General features: G+C 28.1%; 1 protein-coding gene across 1 annotated transcript in view; it reads left to right on the forward strand.

Annotated features, from left to right (window-relative positions):
• The first annotated feature begins 186 nt into the window (after positions 1-186).
• Positions 187-12500, forward strand: part of LOC113819625 (uncharacterized) — a 57082-nt gene continuing 44768 nt past the window's right edge. The window contains exons 1-2 of the mRNA XM_070138911.1: positions 187-332; positions 2236-2371. Coding sequence (XP_069995012.1) covers positions 187-332; positions 2236-2371 — 282 coding nt within the window. The remainder of the gene's footprint in view (positions 333-2235; positions 2372-12500) is intronic.

The raw sequence follows: 12500 nt of genomic DNA on the forward strand, positions 1-12500 counted from the left end.
CCTTTTCCATGTAGGGAAAAAAATAAAACAAGCTTCTCTTTCGTATAGAGCAAATCTTTTTACCTCCATCAAAATCTGAATAAAATATAACGAACGGAGACAAAGCCATAAACTAGAATATACGATGAGAGTGGGAAGAAGAAAAAAATATATATATACAATAAAAGAGACAGGCGAGTAAAGAGAATGGAATATGAATATGACTGCCGCTGCTGTTGCGACGGCCAGCTTGCCACATTCCTTTGCCGGGAAAATGGAAGCCCAGCTGATCGAGATAACAATGACAGAAAGCAACAGAACAGGTTCATTTCAGAGGCGAGCTTGTTATCGGGGTTGGTCGCGGATAAGGCCGCTGCGCTGCGTCCATTGGCTCGAATATAACGTTTGTGGACCAAGGATTTACCTTTGTTGGTAAACCCCTTATCCTGGCGTGGTTTAATCTGTTTATCTGGATGTTCGTCTGTCTTTTTTTCCCGGTTTGAAATAGATGAGGTTGTGATGGGATTAGATTTTTCTCTTCTTATCCTTTCTCATTCTTGGCTCTTATCCTCATTATTTTATTCCCTTCGGTTCTTCTTCCTCATTCTCAATCTCTTACTCCTTCTTTCTCCTAGTCAGCCTCCTCCTCTTCCTCCTTTTTTTCTTCAACTTTCTCCTTCTCCTCCTCCTCCTTCTCCTCCCTTCCTCCCTCCCTCCCTTCATCTATCCATCCATCATTTATGTTCATTTTCCCTTATTTCCTTCCCTCCCCCATCTCCTCGTTCTTCCCCCCCCCCCCCCCTTTCCCCTCCCTCCTTACCTTGCCCATTTGCCTTTTCCTCCTCCCCCACCCTGCCCCCCGCCCCCCCTATTTATCTCCTCACTTTACGAAACGCAACAAAAAGGATCTCTCGGTGACGTCACAGCTGCCATTCGATAGCCACTCTCCTCAGGGACAAAAAAAAAAAAAAATGGAGGAAATTTCGAACCTCGTCCAGAAGAACCACGGCACTCGGTTCGAATTTTGTGAAATTGGCATCGTTTTCTTTCTTTTATGGCATTTTGGGGGGGGATGTATATCGCTGTATTTATTGAATATTGCATTCACTTTAATGGAAAAGAAAAGAAAAAAGCCAAATGTCTAAGAGCTTCGAGACTAACAATTTCTTTCTTTATCAAGAAAAAATCAGATAAGTGTATATTGTTGTATTTAAAAAGAGAGAGAGAAAAAAAGAAAAGAAAACAGCCATATGTCTGTGAGCTTCCAGACTCTTACAATTAATTTCTTTCTCTCTAATATATATATATATATATATATATATATATATATATATATATATATATATATATATACATACATATATCAGATAAATATATATTGCTGTATTTACCGTATATCATATTCACTTAAATCTTTCAAAACGTATTAAAAAAAATGTCGATGATCCTTCTCGTAAGCTGGCTGCTTGCTGACTGAGAATGATTTCGAAGGCAAAAGAGGATTCAAAGAGAGGGTTTCAGGAGCGTTCGAATCCCCGTTCGTTTCAGATTCGAATCCCGTGAAACGAGATTTTCGGTTCAAGGTTCGAGAGTAAGAAAGAAAAAAAAATAAAGCAGCTTATACTAACTAAATATAGTAATCAAAATGTATATATATATGCCGGGAAATTTATTTGAAATTAAGTGTTTTGTTGTTTTTATTTTCATTATTTCCTTTAAACACGTGTTCTGTATGAAAGTCAAGAGCCATTAAAACGGTTCGTTAAATCCTAGGTTAATTTTTGGTGTTTGTGTGTTTGTTTGTATGTGTCTTTGCAGTATTTGCGTGTGCTTATGTGTGTGTATATTTACAGCCATGTGTTTATGTATTTATCTGTTGAACGTGTAAGTCTGTTTGTATCTACGTATGCTCGCTGCTATGTAAGCGTGTGCACGTTTGTATGTACGTGTGTGTTTGTGTGTTTGTATGAGCATGTATTTGTATGATCAGCATACTTTCGTCAACCTTCACCATACCCATACCAAACCCTCATCATACTTTCGCCAACCTTCACCATACTTTCACTAACCCCTCACCGTACAATCTCCATACCCTCACCATACTTTCACCATCCCCTCACCATACAAACCCCCTACCTACACCATACCTTCACCACATAATCCCCATACCCTCACCACATAATCCCCATCCCTCACCATACTTTCACCATACCATCCCCATACCCCACCATACTCACCATCCCCTTCTCCCCACAGCGTCCTCGAGGACAGCACCATCCAGGTCTACGTCGACTGCAGGTGGACGAGTCGACAGATCCTGAGACGGTCGACGTTGGAGATTCCGATGGACACGCTGCTCTATGTTGGAGGGATGCCGGGGCGGAGCTATGAGGTCGGTGTATGAGGGTTTGGTTTATGTTGAGGGTTTGGTTTATGTTGAGGGTTTGGTTTATGTTGATGGATGGTTTGTCTTTAAGGGTTTAGGTTGGTTTATCTTGAGGATTTGGTTTATCTTGAGGGTTTTGGTTTGTTTTTTCTTGATTTTTTTTTTTTTTTTTTTTAGTTTACCCTGAGGGGTTGGTTTATTTTGAGGGATGTAGTTTATCTTGGGGGGTTTAGTTTGGTTTATCCCGAGGGCTTGGTTTGGTTTATGCTAACCAATCGGAATGATAACTTACCTGATCGGTTTATCTAGCGAATTGATTGGTTTACCTATCGGCATGACTAGATTATGTACTAAATCAATTTATATATTATTTACCATGTCTATCAATCTAATGCTGAAGTTTATCTAGTAAGTCACTTGTCCAGAGAAACAGTTTATTCGCTCGATTAAACTATCAACCTGCTCGAATTTGCGTAATGAGACATGGGGCTCGTCTATTTGTTTATCTATTGTCTATCTATTTGTTTCTCTATTGTCTATCTATTTGTTTATCTATTGTCTATCTATTTGTTTATCTATGGTCTATCTATTTGTTTATCGCTTGTCTATTTGTTTATCTATTGTCTATCTATTTGTTTATCTATTGTCTATCTATTTGTTTATCTATTGTCTATCTATTTGTTTATCTATTGTCTATCTATTTGTTTATCTATTGTCTATCTATTTGTTTATCTATTGTCTATCTATTTGTTTATCGCTTGTCTATTTGTTTATCTATTGTCTATCTATTTGTTTATCTATTGTCTATCTATTTGTTTATCTATTGTCTATCTATTTGTTTATCGCTTGTCTATCTATTTGTTTATCTATTGTCTATCTATTTGGTTATCTATTGTCTATCTATTTGTTTATCTAATGTCTATCTATTTGTTTATCTATTGTCTATCTATTTGTTTATCTATTGTCTATCTATTTGTTTATCTATTGTCTATCTATTTGTTTATCTATTCTCTATCTATTTGTTTATCTATTGTCTATCTATTTGTTTATCTATTGTCTATCTATTTGTTTATCTATTGTCTATCTATTTGTTTATCGCTTGTCTATCTATTTGTTTATCTATTGTCTATCTATTTGGTTATCTATTGTCTATCTATTTGTTTATCTAATGTCTATCTATTTGTTTATCTATTGTCTATCTATTTGTTTATCGCTTGTCTATCTATTTGTTTATCTATTGTCTATCTATTTGGTTATCTATTGTCTATCTATTTGTTTATCTATTGTCTATCTATTTGTTTATCTAATGTCTATCTATTTGTTTATCTATTGTCTATCTATTTGTTTATCTATTGTCTATCTATTTGTTTATCGCTTGTCTATCTATTTGTTTATCTATTGTCTATCTATTTGGTTATCTATTGTCTATCTATTTGTTTATCTAATGTCTATCTATTTGTTTATCTAATGTCTATCTATTTGTTTATCTATTGTCTATCTATTTGTTTATCTATTGTCTATCTATTTGGTTATCTATTGTCTATCTATTTGTTTATCTATTGTCTATCTATTTGTTTATCTAATGTCTATCTATTTGTTTATCGCTTGTCTATCTATTTGTTTATCTATTGTCTATCTATTTGGTTATCTATTGTCTATCTATTTGTTTATCTATTGTCTATCTATTTGTTTATCTAATGTCTATCTATTTGTTTATCGCTTGTCTATCTATTTGTTTATCTATTGTCTATCTATTTGTTTATCTATTGTCTATCTATTTGTTTATCTATTGTCTATCTATTTGTTTATCTATTGTCTATCTATTTGTTTATCTATTGTCTATCTATTTGTTTATCTATTGTCTATCTATTTGTTTATCTATTGTCTATCTATTTGTTTATCGCTTGTCTATCTATTTGTTTATCTATTGTCTATATATTTGTTTATCTATTGTCTATCTATTTGTTTATCTAATGTCTATCTATTTGTTTATCGCTTGTCTATCTATTTGTTTATCTATTGTCTATCTATTTGTTTATCGCTTGTCTATCTATTTGTTTATCTATTGTCTATATATTTGTTTATCTATTGTCTATCTATTTGTTTATCTAATGTCTATCTATTTGTTTATCGCTTGTCTATCTATTTGTTTATCTATTGTCTATCTATTTGTTTATCTAATGTCTATCTATTTGTTTATCGCTTGTCTATCTATTTGTTTATCTATTGTCTATCTATTTGTTTATCTATTGTCTATCTATTTGTTTATCTATTGTCTATCTATTTGTTTATCTAATGTCTATCTATTTGTTTATCGCTTGTCTATCTATTTGTTTATCTATTGTCTATCTATTTGTTTATCTATTGTCTATCTATTTGTTTATCTATTGTCTATCTATTTGTTTATCTATTGTCTATCTATTTGTTTATCTATTGTCTATCTATTTGTTTATCTATTGTCTATCTATTTGTTTATCTATTGTCTATCTATTTGTTTATCTATTGTCTATCTATTTGTTTATCGCTTGTCTATCTATTTGTTTATCTATTGTCTATCTATTTGTTTATCTATTGTCTATCTATTTGTTTATCTAATGTCTATCTATTTGTTTATCTATTGTCTATCTATTTGTTTATCGCTTGTCTATCTATTTGTTTATCTATTGTCTATCTATTTGTTTATCTATTGTCTATCTATTTGTTTATCTATTGTCTATCTATTTGTTTATTTATTGTCTATCTATTTGTTTATCTATTGTCTATCTATTTGTTTATCTATTGTCTATCTATTTGTTTATCTATTGTCTATCTATTTGTTTATCTATTGTCTATCTATTTGTTTATCTATTGTCTATCTATTTGTTTATCTATTGTCTATCTATTTGTTTATTTATTGTCTATCTATTTGTTTATCTATTGTCTATCTATTTGTTTATCTATTGTCTATCTATTTGTTTATCTATTGTCTATCTATTTGTTTATCTATTGTCTATCTATTTGTTTATCTATTGTCTATCTATTTGTTTATCTATTGTCTATCTATTTGTTTATCGCTTGTCTATCTATTTGTTTATCTATTGTCTATCTATTTGTTTATCTATTGTCTATCTATTTGTTTATCTATTGTCTATCTATTTGTTTATCTATTGTCTATCTATTTGTTTATCTATTGTCTATCTATTTGTTTATCTATTGTCTATCTATTTGTTTATCTATTGTCTATCTATTTGTTTATCGCTTGTCTATCTATTTGTTTATCTATTGTCTATCTATTTGGTTATCTATTGTCTATCTATTTGTTTATCTAATGTCTATCTATTTGTTTATCTATTGTCTATCTATTTGTTTATCGCTTGTCTATCTATTTGTTTATCTATTGTCTATCTATTTGGTTATCTATTGTCTATCTATTTGTTTATCTATTGTCTATCTATTTGTTTATCTAATGTCTATCTATTTGTTTATCTATTGTCTATCTATTTGTTTATCGCTTGTCTATCTATTTGTTTATCTATTGTCTATCTATTTGTTTATCTATTGTCTATCTATTTGTTTATCTATTGTCTATCTATTTGTTTATCTATTGTCTATCTATTTGTTTATCTATTGTCTATCTATTTGTTTATCTATTGTCTATCTATTTGTTTATCGCTTGTCTATCTATTTGTTTATCTATTGTCTATCTATTTGTTTATCTATTGTCTATCTATTTGTTTATCTATTGTCTATCTATTTGTTTATCTATTGTCTATCTATTTGTTTATCTATGGTCTGTCTATTTGTTTATCTATTGTCTATCTATTTGTTTATCTATTGTCTATCTATTTGTTTATCTATTGTCTATATATTTGTTTATCTATTGTCTATCTATTTGTTTATCTATGGTCTATCTATTTGTTTATCTATTGTCTATTTATTTGTTTATCTATTGTCTATCTATTTGTTTATCTATGGTCTATCTATTTGTTTATCTATTGTCTATTTATTTGTTTATCTATTGTCTATCTATTTGTTTATCTATGGTCTATCTATTTGTTTATCTATTGTCTATCTATTTGTTTATCTATTGTCTATCTATTTGTTTATCTATTGTCTATCTATTTGTTTATCTATTGTCTATCTATTTGTTTATCTATTGTCTATCTATTTGTTTATCTATTGTCTATCTATTTGTTTATTTATTGTCTAACTATTTGTTTATCTATTGTCTATCTATTTGTTTATCTATTGTCTAACTATTTGTTTATCTATTGTCTATCTATTTGTTTATCTATTGTCTATATATTTGTTTATCTATTGTCTATCTATTTGATTATCTCTTGTCTATCTATTTGTTTATCTATTATCTAGCTATTTGTTTATCTATTGTCTATATATTTGTTTATCTATTGTCTATCTATTTGTTTATCTATTGTCTATATATTTGTTTATCTATTGTCTATCTATTTGTTTATCTATTATCTAGCTATTTGTTTATCTATTGTCTATCTATTTGTTTATCTATTGTCTATCTGTTTGGTTATCTATTGTCTATCCATTTGTTTATCTAATGTCTATCTATTTGTTTATCTATTGTCTATCTATTTGTTTATCTATTGTCTATCTATTTGTTTATCTCTTGTCTATCTATTTGTTTATCTATTGTCTATCTGTTTGGTTATCTATTGTCTATCCATTTGTTTATCTAATGTCTATCTATTTGTTTATCTATTGTCTATCTATTTGTTTATCTATTGTCTATCTATTTGTTTATCTCTTGTCTATCTATTTGTTTATCTATTGTCTATCTATTTGTTTATCTATTGTCTATCTATTTGTTTATCTATTGTCTATCTATTTGTTTATCTCTTGTCTATCTATTTGTTTATCTATTGTCTATCTATTTGTTTATCTATTGTCTATCTATTTGTTTATCTATTGTCTATCCATTTGTTTATCTAATGTCTATCTATTTGTTTATCTATTGTCTATCAATTTGTTTATCTATTGTCTATCTATTTGTTTATTTATTGTCTATCTATTTGTTTATCTATTGTCTATCTATTTGTTTATCTATTGTCTATCTATTTGTTTATCTATTGTCTATCTATTTGTTTATCTATTGTCTATCTATTTGTTTGTCTATTATCTATCTATTTGTTTATCTATTGTCTATCTATTTGTTTATCTCTTGTCTATCTATTTGTTTATCTATCATCTAGCTATTTGTTTATCTATTTTCTATCTATTTGGTTATCTATTGTCTATCTATTTGGTTATCTATTGTCTATCTATTTGTTTATCTATTGTCTATCTGTTTGGTTATCTATTGCCTATCCATTTGTTTATCTATTGTCTATCTATTTGTTTATCTCTTGTCTATCTATTTGTTTATCTATTGTCTATCTATTTGTTTATCTATTGTCTATCTATTTGTTTATCTATTGTCTATCTATTTGTTTATCTCTTGTCTATCTATTTGTTTATCTATTGTCTATCAATTTGTTTATCTATTGTCTATCTATTTGTTTATTTATTGTCTATCTATTTGTTTATCTATTGTCTATCTATTTGTTTATCTATTGTCTATCTATTTGTTTATCTATTGTCTATCTATTTGTTTATCTATGGTCTATCTATTTGTCTATCTATTGTCTATCTATTTGTCTATCTATTGTCTATCTATTGTCTATCTATTTGTTTATCTATTATCTATCTATTGTCTATCTATTTGTTTATCTATGGTCTATCTATTTGTTTATCTATTCTCTATCTATTTGTTTATCTCTTGTCTATCTATTTGTTTATCTATTGTCTATCTATTTGTTTATCTATTTTCTATCTCTTTGTTTATCTGTTGTCTATCTATTTGTTTATCTATTGTCTATCTATTTGTTTATCTATTATCTATCTCTTTGTTTATCTATTGTCTATCTATTTGTTTATCTATTATCTATCTCTTTGTTTATCTATTGTCTATCTATTTGTTTATCTATTGTCTATCTATTTGTTTATCTATTATCTATCTCTTTGTTTATCTATTATCTATCTACTTGTTTATCTATTGTCTATCTATTTGTTTATCTATTGTCTATCTATTTGTTTATCTATTATCTATCTCTTTGTTTATCTATTGTCTATCTATTTGTTTATCTATTGTCTATCTATTTGTTTATCTATTGTCTATCTATTTGTTTATCTATGGTCTATCTGTTTGGTTATCTATTGCCTATCCATTTGTTTATCTAATGTCTATCTATTTGTTTATCTATTGTCTATCTATTTGTTTATCTATGGTCTATCTATTTGTTTATCTATTGTCTATCTACTTGTTTATCTATTGTCTATCTATTTGTTTATCTATTGTCTATCTATTTGTTTATCTATTGTCTATCTACTTGTTTATCGATTATCTATCTATTTGTTTATCTATTGTCTATCTATTTGTTTATCTATTGTCTATCTATTTATTTATCTATGGTCTATCTATTTGTTTATCTATTGTCTATCTATTTGTTTATCTATGGTCTATCTATTTGTTTATCTATTATCTATCTATTTGTTTATCTATTGTCTATCTATTTGTTTATCTATTGTCTATCTATTTGTTTATCTATTGTCTATCTATTTATTTATCTATTGTCTATCTATTTGTTTATCTATTGTCTATCTATTTGTTTATCTATGGTCTGTCTATTTGTTTATCTATTGTCTATCTATTTGTTTATCTATTGTCTATCTATTTGTTTATCTATTATCTAGCTATTTGTTTATCTATTGTCTATCTATTTGTTTATCTATTGTCTATCTATTTGTTTATCTATGGTCTATCTATTTGTTTATCTATGGTCTATCTATTTGTTTATCTATGGTCTATCTATTTGTTTATCTATTGTCTATGTATTTGTTTATCGATTATCTATCTATTTGTTTATCTATTGTCTATCTATTTGTTTATCTATGGTCTATCTATTTGTTTATCTATGGTCTGTCTATTTGTTTATCTATTGTCTATCTATTTGTTTATCTATTGTCTATCTATTTGTTTATCTATTGTCTATCTATTTGTTTATCTATTGTCTATCTATTTGTTTATCTATTGTCTATCTATTTGTTTATCTATTGTCTATCTATTTGTTTATCTATTGTCTATCTATTTGTTTATCTATTGTCTATCTACTTGTTTATCGATTATCTATCTATTTGTTTATCTATTGTCTATCTATTTGTTTATCTATTGTATATCTATTTATTTATCTATGGTCTATCTATTTGTTTATCTATTGTCTATCTATTTGTTTATCTATTGTCTATCTATTTGTTTATCTATTGTCTATCTATTTGTTTATCTATTGTCTATCTATTTGTTTATCTATTGTCTATCTACTTGTTTATCGATTATCTATCTATTTGTTTATCTATTGTCTATATATTTGTTTATCTATTGTCTATCTATTTATTTATCTATGGTCTATCTATTTGTTTATCTATTGTCTATCTATTTGTTTATCTATTGTCTATCTATTTGTTTATCTATTGTCTATCTATTTGTTTATCTATTGTCTATCTATTTGTTTATCTATGGTCTATCTATTTGTTTATCTATTGTCTATCTATTTGTTTATCTATTGTCTATCTATTTGTTTATCTATGGTCTATCTATTTGTTTATCTATTGTCTATCTATTTGTTTATCTATTGTCTATCTATTTGTTTATCTATTGTCTATCTATTTGTTTATCTATGGTCTATCTATTTGTTTATCTATTGTCTATCTATTTGTTTATCTATGGTCTATCTATTTGTTTATCTATTGTCTATCTATTTGTTTATCGATTATCTATCTATTTGTTTATCTATGGTCTATCTATTTGTTTATCTATTGTCTATCTATTTGTTTATCTATGGTCTATCTATTTGTTTATCTATTGTCTATCTATTTGTTTATCTATTGTCTATCTATTTGTTTATCGATTATCTATCTATTTGTTTATCTATTATCTAGCTATTTGTTTATCTATTGTCTATCTATTTGTTTATCTATTGTCTATCTATTTGTTTATCTATGGTCTATCTATTTGTTTATCTATTGTCTATTTATTTGTTTATCTATTGTCTATCTATTTGTTTATCTATGGTCTATCTATTTGTTTATCTATTGTCTATCTATTTGTTTATCTATTGTCTATCTATTTGTTTATCTATTGTCTATCTATTTGTTTATCTATGGTCTATCTATTTGTTTATCTATTGTCTATCTATTTGTTTATCTATGGTCTATCTATTTGTTTATCTATTGTCTATGTATTTGTTTATCGATTATCTATCTATTTGTTTATCTATGTATATATCTATCTATTTGTTTATCTATGTATATATCTATCTATTTGTTTATCTATGTATATATCTATCTATTTGTTTATCTATGTATATATCTATCTATTTGTTTATCTATGTATATATCTATCTATTTGTTTATCTATGTATATATCTATCTATTTGTTTATCTATTGTCTATCTATTTGTTTATCTATGGTCTATCTATTTGTTTATCTATTGTCTATGTATTTGTTTATCGATTATCTATCTATTTGTTTATCTATTGTCTATTTATTTGTTTATCTATTGTCTATCTATTTGTTTATCGATTATCTATCTATTTGTTTATCTATTGTCTATCTATTTGTTTATCTATTGTCTATCTATTTGTTTATCTATTGTCTATCTATTTGTTTATTTATTGTCTAACTATTTGTTTATCTATTGTCTATCTATTTGTTTATCTATTGTCTAACTATTTGTTTATCTATTGTCTATCTGTTTGTTTATCTATTGTCTATTTATTTGTTTATCGATTATCTATCTGTTTGTTTATCTATTGTCTATTTATTTGTTTATCTATTGTCTATCTATTTGTTTATCTATTATCTATCTATTTGTTTATCTATTATCTATCTATTTGTTTATCTATTGTCTATATATTTGTTTATCTATTGTCTATCTATTTGTTTATCTGGACGGTTTGATTTATGTTTTTAGTCAATCTGTCAATACATCGGGTTAGTGAATATTCTTTGAAATATGAATTGAAAGAAGAGAATATGTATTTTTTTCCTTCTTCGTCTTCTTCTTCTTCTTCTTCTTTCTTTCTTTCTATCTTTCTTTCTTTCTTGCTGTTGTTGTTATTGCTGTGTTGCGTGTATATATTTGAAGTTTTTTTTTTATTTATTTGTTGTACGTCGGTGAATAATCAATTGAATATCAGTTTGTTTGTTTGTTTATTTGGTAGTTTATTGTGGGTGAAATAATGGCGACATTAGATGGTCGTGATTTTTCTTTCCCGTTTTAAACTACATTTCGACGCCTTTCGCTCGATCAGCGCTGCCCAGAAGTCCTCGCGAAACCTTTTCATTGTACGAAGAATTAATCGGAAAGTTCAAGGATCTATATGAATCTGAATCATAAAAACGAAGAGACAGAAACATCGGAAAAGCAGATGTTGACAAAGTAAAGACAAAAGAACATTTCTTGTTGTGTTTATTTGTGTGTGTATGCGTGTGTGTATGTTTCTATGTGCATAACTCACAAATAAAACAAAATAGAAACACTGATGATGTGTGTATCTGTGTGTGTGTGTGTGTGTGTGTGTGTGTGTGTGTGTGTGTGTGTGTGTGTGCATGTTTCTATGTGCATAACTCATAAATAATACAGAATAGAAACACTGATGATGGGTGTATCTGTGTTTGTGTGTTTGTGTACGTTTGTATGCGCGCGCGCGCGTGTGTGTGTGTATAATGATAATAAAATCACCCCCAAATAACGTCTTTGGACCGCAAGCTCGACGTATCGAACTTCCGTCAAAAAGGCCGATGTTTACGTCTCTTTAACGTCAAGGCCAAAAATCTTTCAAAAGCTCGTTAGAACGGCATTTCGATCACAGGGTCATGAGGTCAGTGAGGATAAAGGTATATGAGGTCATCTTGGGTCAGCAGAGTGGCTTGAATGAGGGGAGGGATGGATAAGGAGAGGGAGAGAGAGGAGAGTGAGGGAAGAGGAGGAGAAAAGGGGGAAGGACGTAAGGAGAGGAAGAAAAGGAATTGGGAAAGGGAGAGAAAGGGTATAAGAATAGAACGAGAAGGAGGAGAAAAAAAGAGAGA

The sequence above is a fragment of the Penaeus vannamei genome, chromosome 25 (genome assembly GCF_042767895.1).
Source record: "Penaeus vannamei isolate JL-2024 chromosome 25, ASM4276789v1, whole genome shotgun sequence".
In the NCBI taxonomy this organism is placed as follows: domain Eukaryota; kingdom Metazoa; phylum Arthropoda; class Malacostraca; order Decapoda; family Penaeidae; genus Penaeus; species Penaeus vannamei.